The sequence below is a fragment of the Oryctolagus cuniculus genome, chromosome 5 (assembly GCF_051225735.1).
Source record: "Oryctolagus cuniculus isolate XC-2025 breed Fujian yellow rabbit chromosome 5, ASM5122573v1, whole genome shotgun sequence".
NCBI classification, from domain to species: Eukaryota; Metazoa; Chordata; class Mammalia; order Lagomorpha; family Leporidae; genus Oryctolagus; species Oryctolagus cuniculus.
In genome coordinates this window covers 145,567,890-145,586,161 of record NC_142871.1, presented here as the reverse complement: position 1 = coordinate 145,586,161, position 18,272 = coordinate 145,567,890, and the positions used below count along the sequence as shown (strand labels likewise).

Sequence of the window (18,272 nt, the reverse complement as noted above, 5' to 3'; positions counted from 1 at the left end):
ACTGATACGGGAAATTGGTATCTTAACCTGCTAAACCACAGTACTTGCCCTTAAATGACAAAATTTGAATTGTCTTCATAGCAGTTAACTTGAGATGTCCATTACTTTCCAATATTTTTTTTTTTTTTTTTTTTTTTTTTTGGCCAGGCAGAGTTAGAGAGAAAGGTCTTCCTTCCCTTGGCTGGTTCACTCCCCTAATGGCTGCTACGGCCGGCGCTGCGCCGATCTGAACCCAGGGGCCGGTACTTCCTCCCGGTCTCCCATGTGGGTGCAGGGACCCAAGCACTTGGGCCATCCTCTGCTGCCTTCCTAGGCCGCAGCAGAGAGCTGGACTGGAAGAGGTGCAACTGGGACTAGAATCCGGAGTGCCAGCGCCGCAGGCGGGGAATTAACCAAATGAGCCATGGCGCCGGCCTCCAATAAATATTGACTCGCAAGATTATTGAAAACTTAAATTTTTATTTCTTAGAATAATAATACTAACAGGTTAATTATAGAGTCCAAAATTCAAAAAGCCTGAAAGGAATATAAAGAAAAATCTTTCCCATCTCTATCCCATCAGCCAATCTCTTCCTTTTTAAGCATTTCAGTTGTTTTGATGCTCATCATTTTGATAGAAGCAATGCCCTTCACAGTATAAGCAAGATGTATTAATTGTAGAGCTGCTTGTTTATTGAATGCCTTGTTTAACTACGACCTACAGGAATTACCAGGTACATGAATTTATAGTATTGGAAAGGTTTTTTTTAAAGATTTATTTTTTATTTATTTATTTGAAAGCCAGAGTTAGATAGAGTCTTCCATCCGCTGATTCACTCCACAAATGGCCACAGTGGCCAAGGCTGGGCCCAGCTGAAGCCAGGAGCCAGGGCTTCTTTTGGGTCTCTCGTGTGTGTGCAGGAGTTCAAGAACCTGGGCCATCCCCTGCTGCTTTCCCAGGCTTATTAGCAAGGAGCTGGAACAGAAGTGGAGCAGCTGGATCTCGAACTGGCATCCATATAGGATGCCGGCATCTCAGGTGGAGACTTAACCTGCTATGCCATAATGCTGGACTCTTGAAAAGTTTTAATTTTTTTTAATGAATTTAAGATTAATTATATACTGCCTTTTTAAAAAAAGATTTATTTATTTATTTGAAAGAGAGAGGGAGAGACAGAGATCTTGCATCTGGGGGTTCACTCCCCAGATGGCCACAAAAGCTATGGGTGTACATAGCTGAAGCCAGGAGCTTCTTCCAGGTCTCCCATGTGGGTAGAGAGCCCAAGGAGTTGGGTCATCTTGCTGCTTTTCCCAGGCCATTAGCAGGGAGCTGGATCAGAAGTAGAGCATCCAGGACATGAACCTGCACTCAGGGTATGCTGTCATTGCAGGATGTCGCTTTTACCTGCTACACCACAATGTTGGCCCCTACTTTTATATTGCTTATTTTAATGATTAAAATTTTTCCTTTGTATTTTTAACATTAGCATCCTAGCATTTCTAAATAAATACCAACAAACTAAACATTTCAAAAGGGGATTCGTATCCTGATTGTCAGACTTTAGGAAATCAGTTTGGAACAAGAGACATGTCATCTTACATTAAACCTAAAATGCCTAGCTAAGAAATAATCCCATTAATTAGTTATTCTTAATGATCATGTCTGGCTGTGCACTAGTCAGTTATTAAGAGTAGAATTCGGAGAAACATTGGCTGTTTTTAAATCATATATAACTGATCGAATTTGATTGGCTGTTGTCTTTATTGTAGAGATTGTTTATAATCTAGATAATCACTGGTTTCTTTTGTTTCAGATTTAGAAATGCCATGTTAAAGAGCATCTGCGAGGTTCTTGATTTGGAGAGATCAGGTGTAAATAGTGAACTAGTGAAGAGGATCTTGAATTTCTTAATGCATCCGAAGCCTTCTGGCAAAGTAAGGATCTATTTTACTGTCTTTATTAACAAATCATTTATAGCCTCTACTTTCTCTTGACTATGAAATAGTCGTTTACTTGGTTGAGCAGTTGATATTCAGTACTGTGACCTATCTCAAGAATAGGCCTTCCATTGACATATTTAACAATTTTGTGACAGAAATAGTATAGAAGACCCTGGGATATGTTCCCTCATATTGGATAATAAAGGATATAAGGTTTTTTTTAAAGTAACTTGTGCCAGCCAGATCAGAAAATAAAAAGTAATCGTCCAGGATTATGTATCTGGAAGGCACCGGGAGGAGAGAAACAGGTTGGGTTAAGGATGAGGGCTTGGGCTTAGGGAAGAGTATTGTCTATAATCAGGGAAGACAAGATGGGGGTATATTAGAACTGGATAATTTCTTGGGTCTTGGACAACTAAGGTTATGAAAAAGTGACTTTATAGAAAGCTGATCCTTAACAAGTTTCCTGGATTAGGTTTCCAGTATTCATTCTCAGCACAGCACCCGGAGATGGACAGGAAAGTAAAATGGCCTTCTAATTTCCCACTCTGACATTGCTGACTAGAAATAGCTGTTGAGGTAATACTAATAGGACCCTGTGTTTTCAGTTTGTTTTAGGCCTGTCAGTGTGTTTTTATATCTTTCCTCATTTTGATAGGAGAGTAAGCATGAAGAGGTCCAGCAGGCCTAGCTGAAGGGAGTACCATCCCACAAGGGCAGAGAACACAGAAAATACCTCTTGGACTGTGTTTCTACCTGCCCTTGGTCCTGATCACAGCTTAATGGATTAGGACAGGAAAGGATGGCCAAGGTTTTACTTTTCTGTGCAGCAACAAACCCAAGGAGTATGATGATTTGGGGGGTTTAAGATTGACTTGAAGGGCTGGAGCTGTGGTATGGTGGGTAAAGCTGCCGCCTGCAGCTCAGGCATCCCATATGGGCACCAATTTGAATCCTTGCTGCTCCACATCTGATTCAGTTAACCTGCTGATGTGCCTGGGAGAGCAGCAGGGGACAGCCCAAGTGGTTGGGCCCCTGAGCATACATGGGAGACCCTGAAGGAGCTCCTGGCTTCTGCCCGACCCAGCCCAGCCCTGGCCGTTTTGGTCATTTGGGGAGCAAGCTAGCAGATGGAGGATCTCTTCCCCACTCTGTCTCTCTTTAACTCTACCTTTCAAATAAATGAATTCAAAAATAAAAGATTGACTTGAAAGACAGGAGATTACCTTTATTTTCTCACTTTTGCTTTTTTAGGATTTCATAGAGCAAGTTAATCACTATTTCCTTAGAAGCAACTATTAAGTTGCCTATGTTATAAGGGATGTTTATGTGACTGGTCTTCAGAATATTAGTGAAAATTACATATTGTGAAAAACTGCATGATTTCAAAGATTTTTGGACCAAAATTTACCTTATAATTAAATTTTCACAAACTTTTTGGCTTATCTTGTATTCATTTTTTTTTTTCTTGTATTCATTTTTACTCACTGACTCAGGACCCTGTTACCATTCTTTAAAAAATTAATTAGGACCATCTAATGTATTTAAAATTAAGAACAGTTTTTATTTTAAAAGGCCAGCAAGTCATTTGTTATGATATAGTACTTCAAAAAAATTAGAGGAGTAGCATTTTATATTTTTCACATGTCTTTAATGTTTGGCTCAAGAGAAGACAACTTGACTCTCATTTACTTCTGCATTCAAATGATACAGTGTATCATTTTGCTTAAAGCATCTTAAGAAAATTCAGTTTCATGCAGGTGTGTAGTTAGAAAAATACTTTAAAACTCTTTACAGATAATTGTGGGTTTTCTTTTGATGTAACACCAAATGGTAGTTTCTTAAAGATTATTTCTAAAGTTTAATGTAGATGATAAAGCATGTTAATGAGCATGAATTTTTTACTTATGTATGGTTAACATATATTTATTTTGGAAACTATTGTTTCCGTGAATTATTCACATCTTGGCAATGTAACACAGGTTAACATTAAGTGCCTGAAAGCTACATTCAGGGGCAGGTGTTTTACCTAGTGGTTAAGATACCTTCATTCTCAGTCTTCAGAGTGCTATGGTTTAATTCTCAGCTTCCCAGCATACCACCTTCCTGCCAGTGCAAACCCTAGATGGCAGCAGATGATGACTTAAGTAGTTGCATACCTACCACCCATGTGGGAGGCATGGATTGAGTTCCTGATTCCAGTTTCAGCCATTGCAGGCTTTTGGAGAAGTGAACCAGCAAATGGGAGATCTCTGGCTGGCTGCCCTGTCACATTCATTAATCTAAACATCTCATCAGAAAAATATTTAGATGACAAGAAGCTGTTAGGTTCATGATAGCAGATAAGCATTTTCTAAAATTCTGATTTCCATGTGAAATTGTGAGATTTCTCATGAGAGCATATCTGTCAAATACCTAAAGATGAATAGCCATGTTTGTCAGTGTTTAAACAAAAAATGGTGTTCCATAGAAACAGTTGCTAATTTAGCTCACAAATCATAATTGCGCAGATGTTTTTCCTTGAGAAAATAAAGGTATATAACCAAAGTGCTTTATTTATATTTCCCATCTGTCACATATATTTTAAAGATACGTACCCAAGGGTTGAGAGTTAATACAGCTAGTATTTACTGCTTCATCAAAGGCATTCTTAAGTGAAGCATGTTTTTGTTGTTGCTGCCGGTGTATTGTGAATAATAAAAGACTACTGCATTTTGTTACCTTGATTAGTACCTAGGTTCCAGTGGTTTTACCCATCTTTGCTTTTGTTCAGTTAGTGCAAAAGGCAACACAGTGAAAAGAGCAAATAAATGATCTGGTATATTTACAAAAATAGCTTTGACCTTATAGACTCCTCAGAAGTTCTCAGGAAACCCCAAGGTCCTTGAACCACACTTTGAGATTCACTGTTTTATCTGTTCCTATGAAATCTTAACATTCTGTTTTTCATGTTTGACCCTTTTGTAATCAGTAATCTGTATAAAACTCAAACTCTTTGCTGTGCTATGCTGTGCTAAACCAGAGTCTTGTATCACTTAAGAAAAATGCTGTAAACGCATTACTTCTTCTCTTATAATTTTAAAATTAACGCAATTATCACTGCTATCCTATTGTATTTCTTCTTTTATTATTAATTGGGTTTTGTTCCCAGAAAGAGGTGAGGCCATTAACTCTAGATTCTAAGTAATAGATTTAGCTGTTTCAGAACCTGTACGCTTTTGTTTTTGAAGTCCCTTCTTTTTTTTTTTTTTGACAGGCAGAGTTAGTGAGAAAGACAGGTCTTCCTTCTTTTGGTTCACCCCCCAAATGGCCGCTATGGCCGGCGCGCTGCGCTGTTCCGAAGCCAGGAGCCAGGTGCTTCTTCCTGGTCTCCCATGCGGGTGCAGGGCCCAAGCACTTGGGCCATCCTCCACTGCCTTCCCGGGCCACAGCAGAGCGCTGGCCTGGAAGAGGAGCAACCAGGACAGAATCCTGTGCCCCAACCGGGACTAGAATCCTTGGTGCCAGTGCCACAGGTGGATTAGCCTAGTGAGCTGTGGCACCGGTCCCTTCTTTGTTTTTTTGAGTTGCATTGTCTTGATTAGTTGCTTGAGTAATTTAACATTAACATTGTTTCACTTCCCGGTATATAAAGGTACTTCAAAAAGTTCATAGAAATTGATTTAAAATTCTTTTGTTGCAAAAATCTACACATAGTTTTTCTTAATGTTCATTTTCTGTGAGTCTTGTGAAGGTCCATTGTATGCATGAATTTCACATTTTTTTGGCACCAGAATCAACTTACCTTTTAATTTCATTTTCCATTAACTTTTTGAAATACTGTCATAGATTTATTCAACAGCCATTCCAGTTACCATATTATTCATTGTATATATAGATTCTTTTTTTTTTTTTTTTTTGAAGATTTTATTTATTTGAGAGGTAGAGTTATAGACAGAGCAAGAGACAGAGAGAAGGGTCTTCCATCCATTGCCTCACTCCCCAAATGGCCACAACTGCCAGAGCTGTGCAGATCCAAAGCCAGAAGCCAGGTGCTTCTTCCTGGTCTCCCATGTGGGTGCAGGGGCCTAAGGACTCTTCTGCCCTCCCAGTCCACAACAGAGAGCTGGATTGGAAGAGGAGCAGCCGGGACTTGAACCAGCGCCCTTATTAACTGCATCTGGTCCCTGAACTGAAATGGTGAAGGATTTTACTTTTTAAATACAGTTGAAATTTGGAGTATAAGAGTAACTTTTTTCTACAAACAATGTTATCAAAGAATTTATCTAAAATGGATTAGGGTCCTGGTAATAGTAATAATTAACATAGAGAGGGTATCTGTATATAGTCAAGGGTGTTTCTTACAGAGAAAGGCAGAGAGAGATCTCCTATCCATTTGTTGGGTCATTCTCCAGATGACTGCAATGGCCATGGCTGGGCCAGGTCAAAACCAGGAACTGGAAATACAGTCTGAGTCAGGCAGGAACCCAAGTACTTGAAGCTGGAATCTGGAGAAGAATCAGGACTTCAGCCTAGGCATTCTGGTTTTGTTAAATCGTGTGTCAAATGCCTGCCCCTGGGAAATGTCTGATTGGTCCCCTAGGTTAAAATTTCTGGAGTAACCAGAATGGCTGCTTTCTGGCATGGAAGAGTGGGTTGTCTGGGCAAGCTGAGGGTTATCCAGTGGTTGGTTTGTAGAGAGCCTGATGCATAGTACCTACTTGATGTTAATTTTTGTGTCAGGGGACAGACCCCTAGAAGACTGGAAGTTCCTGAGAGAGAATGAACTTGTGGGTTCTTCTAGTTTCATGGAAACTTGCCAAAGTTACCGCATACGTTATTGAAATGAATATAGACTGAATATGCCTTATCTAAAATATTTGGGGAACTGGCGTTGTATAGCAGGTACTGCTTCTGATCCAGATCTTGGCCAATGGCCTAGGAAAAAGTGGAAGATTGGCCGGCACCATGGCTCAATAAGCTAATCCTCTGCCTGCAGCGCCGGCACCCTGGATTCTAGTCCCAGTTGGGCACCGGATTCTGTCCTGGTTGCTCCTCTTCCAGGCCAGCGCTCTGCTGTGGCCCGAGAAGGCAGTGGAGGATGGCCCAAGTGCTTGGACCCTGCACCCGCATGGGAGACCAGGAGGAAGCACCTGGCTTCTGACTTCGGATCAGCGCAGTGCACTGGCCATAGCAGCCATTGAGGGGTGAACCAGCGGAAAAAAGAAGACCTTTCTCTCTGTCTCTCTCTCTCACTATCCACTCTGCCTGTCAAAAAAAAAGTGGCAGATGGCTCAAGTGTTTGGGCCTCTGCTACTCACCTGAGAGCCTCAGAAGAAGCTCCTGACTCCTGGCCTCGGCCTGGCCCAGTGCTATCTGTTAGCAGTCATCTGGGGAAACAAACAGTGGATGAAAGATTTTTTTTTTTTTTTCTTAATTTGACAGGTAGAGTTATAGACAGAGAGAGAAAGGTGTTCCTTCCGTTGGTTCACTCCCCAAATGGCTGCCACGACCGGCGCTGTGCCGATCCGAAGTCAGGAGCCAGGTGCTTCCTCCGGGTCCTCCACGTGGGTGCAGGGGCCCAAGGACCTGGGTCATCCTCCACTGCCCTCCTGGGCCACAGCAGAGAGCTGGACTGGAAGAGGAGCAACCGGGACTAGAACTGGCATCCCATATGTGCGCCGTAGGCAGAGGATTAACCTGCGCCACAGCGCCAGCCCCTGGATGGAAGATCTTACCGTCTCTCTAACTCAGACTTTCAAAATAAATAAATCTTTTAAAAAAAAAAAAAGCTTAGGACCGGAAGTGCTTTCAGGTTTTGGGATTTTTTTTGAATATTTGTGTATACATTAATCATAGTGAGAGATCTTGGAGTTGGGATGCAAGTCTAACCACAAAATTTACTTTCGTTTCATATGTATTTAAAATTTTTTTTAAAATTTATTTGAAAGGCAAAGTTACAGAGAGGGAGAAACAGATCTTTTATCTGCTAGTTCACTCTCCAAATGGTTAAAATGGCTAGGGCTAGGCCAGGTTGAACCCAGAAACCAAAACTTTCATCCAGGTCTCCCAAATGGATGCACTTGGGCCATCTAATGTTGCTTTTCCAGGTGCATTACCCGGGAGCTAGATTGGAAGTGGAGCAACCAGGACACAAATCAAGCACCCTTTTGGGATGTCAGTGTTATAAGTGGCAGGTTAACTTACTCTGACACAGCTTAGGCCCATCATACATATTTTAGACACATAACTTGAAGGACTTGATTTACTTGAAAAGTAGAAAAAGAGGAAGAGTCCTCTGTACGTGGTTCATTCCCCACATGTTTACAGCCAATTGCCAGGGCCAGGTTCAAGCCAGGAGCTGGGAACTCCATCCAGGCCTCCAACACGGGTGGCAGGGGCACAAGTGTTTGGCATTAACAGAGAGCTGGATCAGAAGCAGAGCAGCTGGGACGATGAAACATTTCCCTGTGAGATGTGGGTCTCTCAAGCAGTAGTCTAACTCACAGGACTACAAAGCCTGCCCCCTGAAGGTTATTTTATGCATTATTTTTTAGTGTGCCTACATGTGACCCATCATAGGAGGTCAGGTGTGGAATTTTTAAAAATATGTATGCATGTGAGAGGCAAAGTTAGAGTGGGGGCAGGGTGGGTCTTAAATCAGCAGGTTCATTCCACAAATGGTCCCAACAGCTGGAGCTGGGCAGCTCCAAAGCCAGGAGCTGCTTCCGGGTCTCCCAGGTATGGAATTTTAAGATTTATTTATTTGAAAAGCAGAGTTATAGAGAAGAAGAGATGACAGGCAGACATCCACTGGTTCATTCCCCAAATGGCTGCAACTGGCTGGAGAACCTCTTCCAGATCTCCCACATAGGTTCAGGCACCCAAGCACTTCAGACATCCTCTGCTGCCATCCCAGGCTATCAGCAGGGAGCTGGATGGAAAACAGAACACCAGGAATTGAACTGGTGCACATATGGGATGCCAGCATTTCAGGCAGCAGCTTTACCCACTATACCAGTGTTGACCCCCCTCCCCCAGGTATGGAATTTTTCACGTACAGTTTTCTTTTTCTTTTTTTTTTGACAGGCAGAGTAGACAGAGAGACAGACAGAAAGGTCTTCCTTTGCCGTTGGTTCACCCTCCAATGGCCGCCGCCGCCAGTGCGCTGCGGCCGGCGCACTGCGCTGATCCGATGACAGGAGCCAGGTACTTCTCCTGGTCTCCCATGGGGTGCAGGGCCCAAGGACTTGGGCCATCCTCCACTGCACTCCCGGGCCACAGCAGAGAGCTGGCCTGGAAGAGGGGCAACCGGGACAGAATCCAGCGCCCCGACCGGGACTAGAACCTGGTGTGCCGGCGCCGCAAGGCAGAGGATTAGCCTAGTGAGCTGTGGCGCTGGCCTCGTTCAGTTTTCATTTGGTGCTCAAAAAATTGCAAGTTTGAAGGATTTGGGATTTCAGGTTTCTAGGTTAGGGATGCTGAACCTATACCTTCAGATTACATTATAGCATTTTACCATAATGTTTCTGTTTATTGCAGAAATTAACATAGATCAAATATAAAAGATAATCTTGGAAATAAATAGTATTTTCTCAGTGTATGTGTGTTTAGAACATTTAAGATTACGGTTTTCATTTTGAGAATTTAGCAAATAACTCTCCTAAATAAACATATATTAAGTTTGTTGGCTAATATAAAGTAATTTTCTTACATGATAAGCTTTTTTTGAAGGCATGGTTTAATTGAATGTCAGTAAAAGCATTGTCCCTATTTTGTGATTCTTAGTATCATAATTAACATGCCCAACATTTATTGGGTGTTCACAAGCTTCAGCAAGAATGTAATTATTGTTTTGTTGAAAGCAGAGGCCAGAGATAATATGAATATAAATTTACACTTGCAGCTCATTCACAAATTTGGGATGTTTAATTGGTGACGAGGTTTTTTTTGTAAGATTTATTTACTTTTTTATTTTAAGAATTATTTTATTTATTTGAAAAAGTTACGGAGAGAAGTAGAGCCAGAGAGAGGTCTTCTATTCTGCTGGTTCACTCCCCAAATGACCACAATGGCCGGAGCTGAGCTGATTCGGAGCCAGGAGCTTCTTTCAGGTCTCCCACATGAGTACAGTAGCCCAAGGACTTGGGCCATCTTCTACTACTTTCCCAGGCCATAGCAGAGAGCTGGATTGGAAAAGCAGCAGCTGAGACTTGAACTGGTGCCCACATGGGATGCTGGTGCTACAGGATAGGGCTTTAACCCGCTGTGCCACAGTGCCAGCCCCAAGATTTATTTACTTCTTGAAAGGCAGAGTTAGAGGAGGAGAGATCTGATCTGCTCTTTCACTCCCCAAATGGCCACAATATCCAGAGCTGGGCTGAGCTGAAGCCAGGAGCTTCTGAGTTTCCCACCTAGGTGGCAGGGGCCCAATCACTTGGGCCGTCTTCCTCTGCTTTCTGAGGTGCATTAGCAGGGAACTGGGTTGGAAGTAGAGCAGCCAGGACACAAACTGAGGATGCTAACATCAAAAGCAATGGCTTAACCCATTATGCCACAATGCAGGCCCTCCTCTTTTTTTTTTTTTTTTTTTTTTTTTTTTAGATCTTTATTTATTTATTTGAAAGACAGTGAGAGAAATCTTCCATCTGCTGTCACTCCCCAAATGGCTACAGTGGCCAGAGCTGGGCTGATCCAAAGCCAGGAGCTTCTTCCAGGTCTCCCATGTGGGTGCAGGGCCCAAGGACTTGGGCCATTTTCTAATGCTTTCTCAGGCCATAGCAGAGAGCTGAATCAGAAGTGGAGAAGGGGCCAGCACTGTGGTGTAGTGGGTAAAGCTTGGACCCCTGCATCCATGTGGGAGACCCGGAAGAAACTCCTGGCTTCAGGTAGGCACAGTTCCAACTGTTGTGACCAGTTTGGGAGTGAACCACCTCTTTCTGCCTCTCCTTCTCTCTCTCTGTAACTCTTTCAAATAAATAAATAAATAAATCTTTTTTTAAAAAAAAAAAAAGGAGCACCCGGGACTCGAACCTGTGCCCATGTGGAATGTGGCACTGTAGATGGCATCTTAACCCATTACACCACAGTACCAGCTCCCCCCTCCACTATAGGGAGCCCTTTAAAGCAAGGTGCACGTCTGGCAGTGATAATTTTAATGCTTATGTCTTAATAGCGTGTAAATAATTGGCTGAGCTTAACACAGGATCCTGGGATGTGGTTGCATATTAGAACCTAGGATTCATACTTCTCTCAGTATTTCTGAAGAACCTTACTAGTGTTTAGAACACAGATAAGAGTATTGATCTCAGTTTTCAGTTAACCTGACACATGAAGTGTGCAGGTGTAAAGGTGCTAAGCTTGTAAATGGGATTTCTTGAGAGCATTTAAATTGAAAAACAGTTCCAAAAACTCTTAAATTTGTAATATTGTTGATTCATTATTTCAAATTTTTGTACACAGCCGTTGCCAAAGTCTAAAAAGACTTCTAGTAAAGGCAGTAAGAAGGAACGCAACAGTTCTGGAACAACAAGGAAAGCGAAGCGAACCAAATATCCTGAAATTCTGTCAGATGAGTCTAGTAGTGATGAAGACGAAAAGAAAAACAAGGAAGAGTCTTCAGAGGATGAAGATAAAGAAAGTGAAGAGGAGGTAAATTGTTAAATCTATGCTTAAATCATTTTCATGGAGAGAGCTGAATATTCTTGCTATAGTAGGACAGCCAGAAAACAGTTCCATATTGCCTTTTTTTTTTTTTTTTTAACATTTTTGTTCTCTCTGTGTCTCTCTCTCACTAACTCTGCCTGTCCAAAAAAAAAATTTTTTTTTTTTTTTTGGTTATTTGAAAGAGCTACAGAGATGGAGAGGGGGAGACAGAATCTTCTATCTACTGGTTCATTCCCTTATGCCCACAACAGCTAGGGCTGCACCAGTCCAAAGTCAGGAGCCTGGAACTCCATTGGGTCTCCCACATGGGTGACAGGGACCCAAGTACTCACATGGGACCAGAGTCACAGGTGGTTTAACCTGCTGTGCCACAATGCTGGACCCCGCATTGGCTGCTTTTAGTTGTGAAGATGCAGAAATAGTTAAATATAAACTCATCTCTTCCTTAAGGAACTTTGAGTTTCATTGCCATGCCGCAATGTAAGAGGTGGAAAAAGGTAAAAGTTGGCGTGGAATGGATTTTGAGTCCTTGAGCTGGATCTAGAAGTCCAGATTTTCACCAAGTGGAAGGAATTGGTATCCTGAACATAGGAACACATTCTTTGTAGTTTATTAATACTTTATAGTATAAAGTGGACCATTTTATTCTTTGTAGCCAAAGAAACCCCAGGAGGCTTAATGATCAGCATGTGTTTTCTTTTATTTTTAAATTTATTTTATTTATTTGAAAGAGAGAGGTAGAGACAGAGAGGTCTTCCAATGGCTGGTTCACTCCCCTAGATGGCCATAACAGCCGGATCTGTGCTGATCCGAAGCCAGGCGCTTCTTCCCAGATCTCCCACGTGGGTGCAGGGGCCCAAGGACTTGGGCCATCTTCTGCTGCTTTCCCAGGCTATAGCAGAGAACTGAATTGGAAGAGGAGCAGCCGGGACTAGAACTGGTGCCCATATGGGATGCTGGCACTTCAAGCCAGGGCTTTAACCCACTGTGCCACAGCTCCAACCCCTACCATCATTTATTTTCAACCTATTGGGGATTATTTAATGAGGATAGTAGGGCTGGTGTTGGCAGAGTGGGTGGGAAAGCTGCTGCCTGTGACACAAGCATCTCATAGGAGTGCTTGTCTGTTCCACTTCTGATCCAGCTCTCTGCTGATGTGCCTGGGAAAGCAGGAACAGATGATCAGAGTGCTTGGGTCTCTGCCACCTTCATAGGAGACCTGGATTCAGTTTCAGACTCCTGGCTTTGGCCTGTCTTAGCCTCAACTGTTGAGGCAGTTGTGTAAAATCAGTGGATGAAAGATCTTTCCTTTATGTCTCCCTCCACCCCATAATTCTACCTTTCAAATAAATAAATACTTTTTTAAAAATAGAGTTTGAAGTTTGATCAGTGATAAGTCCTGTATCATTTAGGAATGCTTGCTTTTTTCTTGTTACTTAGGAGAAGTAGTAAAATGTTGAACCTTTAGCTTCCAAAGTAAAACTTAGTAAGTAAGAGAACTGACGAACAGTTCAAAGGGTTAACTTCACCATCTTTGGTGCCTGCCTGCCCTCCTTCCCTCCTTCCTTCTTTCCCTCCTTCCCTCTTTCCCTCCCTCCCTCCCTCCCTTCCTCCCTCCCTCCCTCTCTCTTTCTCTCTCTCTCTCTCTCTTCTCTCTCTTCTCTCTCTTTCTGGAAGCAGAGGCTAGACTTGATCCACCTCTGCTGTGTGTTTTCAGTCAAGCAGATCAAGGAGAGTGGTTTAGGAGATGAGTTCCTGCTGTAAATGGTGTTTCGGTAGACTCTTTAATTTCTTTTTGGTGCCTTCCTTTTAGGTCAGAACTTGCTCTACAAGTTTGGGCCGTGTCTCTTGTTTTATGTAGAAATTGGATTAATTAATGCCAGCTTGATATTTTGGACCAGATAATTCTTTGTTGTGGAGGGTACTCCAGCCCCCAGTTAAGACACAAGAAGAGTCTCTAAATGCTACCAAATGTTTTCTGGAAGAGAAATCCATCTCCATTGAGCACCACACAGTAGAGATGTAGAGAACTCTTTTTTATGTATTCAGTGTATATTTTTCTTGAGGTTCTTGAAAATTCACTTTTTTTGTTTTTGTTTTTATTTGAAAGGCGGACAGAGATCTTCTGTCTGCTGGTTCAATTCCCAAATGCCCATGTGCAACAGCCAAGGTTAGGCCAGGCTAAAGACAGGAATCAGAACTCAGTCCAGGTCTCCCAGATGGGTGGCAGGAACCCAGTTGCTTTGGCCATCAGTTTCTGTTTCTTAGGGAATGCATTAGCAGGAAGCTGGAGTTTAGCAGAACAGGAACTCAAACCCACATACTCTAATATTGGATGCAGCTGTCTAAAGTAGGGTCTTTTTTATTTATTTGGAAGAGTTACACAGAGAGTGGGAGAGCCAGAAAGAGAGGTCTTGCATTTGCTGGCTCATTCCCCAATTGGCCGCCACAAGCTGGAGCTGTGCCAATCTGAAGAAAGGAGCCAGGAGTGTCTTCCAGATCTCTACATTGGTGAAGGGGCCCAAGGACCTTCCACTGCTTTCCCAGGCCACAGCAGAGAGCTGGATTGGAAGTGGAGCAGCTAGGACTCAAACCAGCGCCTATATAGGATGCCGGCACTGCAGGCAGTGCTTAACCCACTGCTGTGCAGCGTCAGCCCCTAAAGTAGGGTCTTAACTGTTGTGCCACAAATGCCTGCTTCTCATGCTTGTTTTAATGTCAAATTTCATAAAGACTTCTGTAAAGTGAAGTGTAAAATGCTTCATAATTAAGAAAAATGGTTACAAATATAGCAGATGACTATCTGTATTTCTCACAATAAAAAATCTATATATATTTTTTTGACAGGCAGAGTTAGTGAGAGAGACAGAGAAAGGTCTTCCTTCTGTTGGTTCACCCCCCAAATGGCCGCTATGGCCAGCGTGCTGCACCGATCCGAAGGAGCTTCCTCCTGGTCTCCCATGCGGGTGCAGGGCCCAAGCACTTGGGCCATCCTCCGCTGCCTTCCCAGGCTATAGCAGAGAGCTAGACTGGAAGAGGAGCAACCGGGATTAGAACCCAGGGTGCCGGCGCCGCAGGCAGAGGATTAGCCAAGTGAGCCATGGCGCCGGCTAAGGAATATATATTTAAGATACAGTGTGAGCACCAAGATTTTCATGATTTAGATGCCTGGATGAAAAACATTGTTCATGTGTGCATATATGGGGTGTTCAAAAAATTCATGGAGAAGGAAAAACTATGAATTTAGCTTAAACTAAAACTTACCTTTTAATACCTTTTTTTTTTTTTTAATTTTTGACAGGCAGAGTGGACAGTGAGAGAGAGAGACAGAGAGAGAAAGGTCTTCCTTTGCCGTTGGTTCACCCTCCAATGGCTGCCGCTGCAGCCGGCGCACCGCGCTGATCCGATGGCAGGAGCCAGGAGCCAGGAGCCAGGTGCTTTTCCTGGTCTCCCATGGGGTGCAGGGCCCAAGCACCTGGGCCATCCTCCACTGCACTCCCTGGCCACAGCAGAGAGCTGGCCTGGAAGAGGGGCAACCGGGACAGAATCCGGCGCCCCGACTGGGACTAGAACCCGGTGTGCCGGCGCCGCAAGGTGGAGGATTAGCCTATTGAGCCACGGCGCCGGCCTTTTAATACCTTTTTTTAAAAAGATTTATTTGCTTATTTGAAAGGAGAAGCAGTGTGTGGGGGGGGTCTTCCATTTGCTGGTTCACTCCCTAATTGGCTGCAATGGCCAGAGCTGTGCTGATCCGAAGCCAGGAGCATTCTTCCAGGTCTCCCACGTGGGTGCAGGGGCCCAAGGACTTGGCCATCTTCCACCACTTTCCCAGGCCATAGCAAAGAGCTGGATAAGAAGTGGAGCAGGCAGGACTAGAACCAGCGCCCATATGGGATGCCGGCACTGCAGGCAGCAGCTTTACCCGCTGTGCCACAGTGCCCGCCCCTTTAATACTGGTTTTCCATGACCCTTTTTGAAGTAGCTTCTGTGTAATGGTGACAATTTTAAAGTAATAGTATTCCTCATTCAATAAATATTTGGTTATTTACTATCTGTGTTATTTACTATTTTGTAGACTTTTGTTGTTTCCTAAGCTTTTTTTTTAAAAGCGTAAAAAGTTGTCACAGAATATAAATTGGTTAAGTTTTCTTTCATGGAGACATTACCATTACAACCATGGGTTTTGGAAGCTGGGTTTAGATCCCACCTCTACCTTGGATTATTACTGTATGACTTTGGGCTGGTGCCCAGCGTTGTGATGTAGCAGGTTAAGCCTCCACCAGCAATGCCAGCATCTCTTACGGGTTCCTGTCCATGTCTTGGGTGCTCCACTTCCAGTCCAGTTTCCTGTTAATGTGCTTGAGAAAGCAGTGGAAGATGGCCCAATTGCTTGGCCCCTGCACCCATGTGGGAGACTAAGAAGAAGCTCCTGGCCCAGCCCCAGCTGTTGTGGCCATTTGGGGAGTGAACCCGCAGATGGAAGATCTCTTTCACATTGAAAGGTAGAGTTCCAGAGAGAGAGAGGGAGACACACACACAGGGAGAAACAGAGACCTTCCATCCACTAGTTTGTTCCCTCAATAGTTGGGCCTGGGCCAGGTTGAACCCAGGAACTTCTGCTGGTTCTCCCACATGGGTTCAGCGATCCAAGCACTTGGGCAGTCCTCTGCTGCTTTCCCAAGGAGCCGGATCAGATGTGGAGCAGCTGGGACTTGAACTGGTGTCCACATGGAATGTTGGCATTGCAGGTGGAGGCTTAACCTGCTATGCCACAATGCTGGCCCAGCTTCTTGGTCTTAAATTTTAGTTCTTAGGATAAATAACTATAAAACTTCAGTAGATTAATTTTACTTTTTCCAGTTACTTCTATAAATTGGGGGCTTTGGACTATATAGTCCAAATATAATCTGTAATAATTGTTAAAGTCATAAATTTTGTGCGGAAATCCAGTTCAAATTCTGTTAAAGTGAAGTATATGAGTTTGAATATTATTCACTGGCCTGCTAGATTTTATAATCAACTTTAGTTGTGTGGAAGAGTAGGAACATAATTAGTAACTGAATTCATTATATTTGAAGTGAAAGCTCTGAAATCCACATGGTTAACAAAATGGCAGTTCTTAAAAAGTTTCGCAAAAATTTTACTGTATTGATAATTCCTAAAACGTTTACGGATTTTCTGTTCCTGTACCTGTTTCTGTGATGCATAGTGACTAATTTGTGATAATTTTGTGATTCTTTTCCTTGGATTGAACTCAAGAGGATGCTCTTCCTGAAGGTGCCTTAGTAATTTCTTTATGAAAGAGCCATTCTGAATTCCCTGACTAGCTTGGCTCTTACTCACCGGCTTCTTAGAATAGGAAAGGAAGAACAATTGAGAACTAGGAAGCACCTGGAAGGTGGAATTTCTTTGAGAGAATAGGGAAATAAGCAGGTTTAGTTATTTCATATTAACTTATTCTGAAAATCAGATTGTTTTCATATTGGATTAACACCTTTAGGGGAAGTGACTTAAATGAGACAGATTAAGCCATGTTCTTTTTTTTTTTTTTTTTTGACAGGCAGAGTGGACAGTGAGAGAGAGAGACAGAGAGAAAGGTCTTCCTTTGCCGTTGGTTCACCCTCCAATGGCTGCCGCGGCCAGCGCACCGCGCTGATCTGATGCCAGGAGCCAGGTGCTTTTCCTGGTCTCCCATGGGGTGCAGGGCCCAAGCACTTGGGCCATCCTCCACTGCACTCCCTGGCCACAGCAGAGAGCTGGCCTGGAAGAGGGGCAACCGGGACAGAATCCGGTGCCCCAACCGGGACTAGAACCTGGTGTGCCGGCGCCGCTAGGCGGAGGATTAGCCTAGTGAGCCACGGCGCTGGCTAAGCCATGTTCTGTCATGCTGTTCATAGGTGTTAACGTGAAGCACCGAGAAAAGACTACAGATGGTGCCCTTTAGAGAAAATAGTTGTAATAGTCTTTTAGACCCTTAATTGGTTACTTTGTACTGTTTCTTTATCTTAACCTTATACCTCTTTTTTTTTTTCCTATTTTTATAGCATCTTATTTTAGAAAAGTTATAAAACCTTGGAATTTTTTTTTTTGAGATGCATTTATTTATTTTAAAAGTCAGAGGGAGAGACAGATCTCCCATCTACTAGTGCACAGAGGGTTACAACAGCTAGTGCTGGGCTGGGATGAAGGCAGGAGCTTTATCCATGTTTCCCCCATGGGTGGCGGGGACCCAAACACTTGGATTATCTTCCACTGCTTTTCCCAGGCCATTAATGCATTAGGGAGCTGGATCAGAAATGGAGCAGCTGAGACACAAACTGGTACCCATGTGGGATACTGGTGTCATAGGCAGAGGCTTTACCAACAATTTCACAATGCCAGCCTGAACTTTGTGAATTTTTATGAATATTTAGGATTTATCTTGGTGTTCTCATATTGAAATGTATTCAGCATTTTTTTCCCTGGAAAGGATACCTTTTATCAGAGATCTCCTTGTATAATAACATTTACAAAAAACATTTTTAAAGATTTTATTTATTTATTTGAGAGGCAGAGTTCCAGATAAGGAGGAAGAAAGAGAGGTTTTCCATCCACTGGTTCACTTCCCAAATGGCTGCAATGGCTGGAAATGCTCTGATCCAAAGCCAGGAGCCACTTCCAGTTTCCCACATGGGTGCAGGAGCCTAAGCATTTGGGCTATTTTCCAT

General features: G+C 43.1%; 1 protein-coding gene across 4 annotated transcripts in view; it reads left to right on the top strand.

Annotated features, from left to right (window-relative positions):
• The window catches only part of DEK (DEK proto-oncogene), a 42,672-nt gene that overhangs the window by 7,015 nt on the left and 17,385 nt on the right, over nt 1–18,272 (top strand). For 3 of the 4 annotated variants that reach the window (XR_016234744.1, XR_016234745.1, XM_051832581.3), the window contains exons 6-7: nt 1,794–1,914; nt 11,362–11,550. Coding sequence is in view for 2 of the 4 variants with exons in the window: in XM_051832581.3 (XP_051688541.1) it covers nt 1,794–1,914; nt 11,362–11,550 (310 nt within the window). In the remaining 2 variants the exon portion in view is untranslated. The remainder of the gene's footprint in view (nt 1–1,793; nt 1,915–11,361; nt 11,551–18,272) is intronic. The other variant, XM_051832582.3, reaches the window with a different exon arrangement.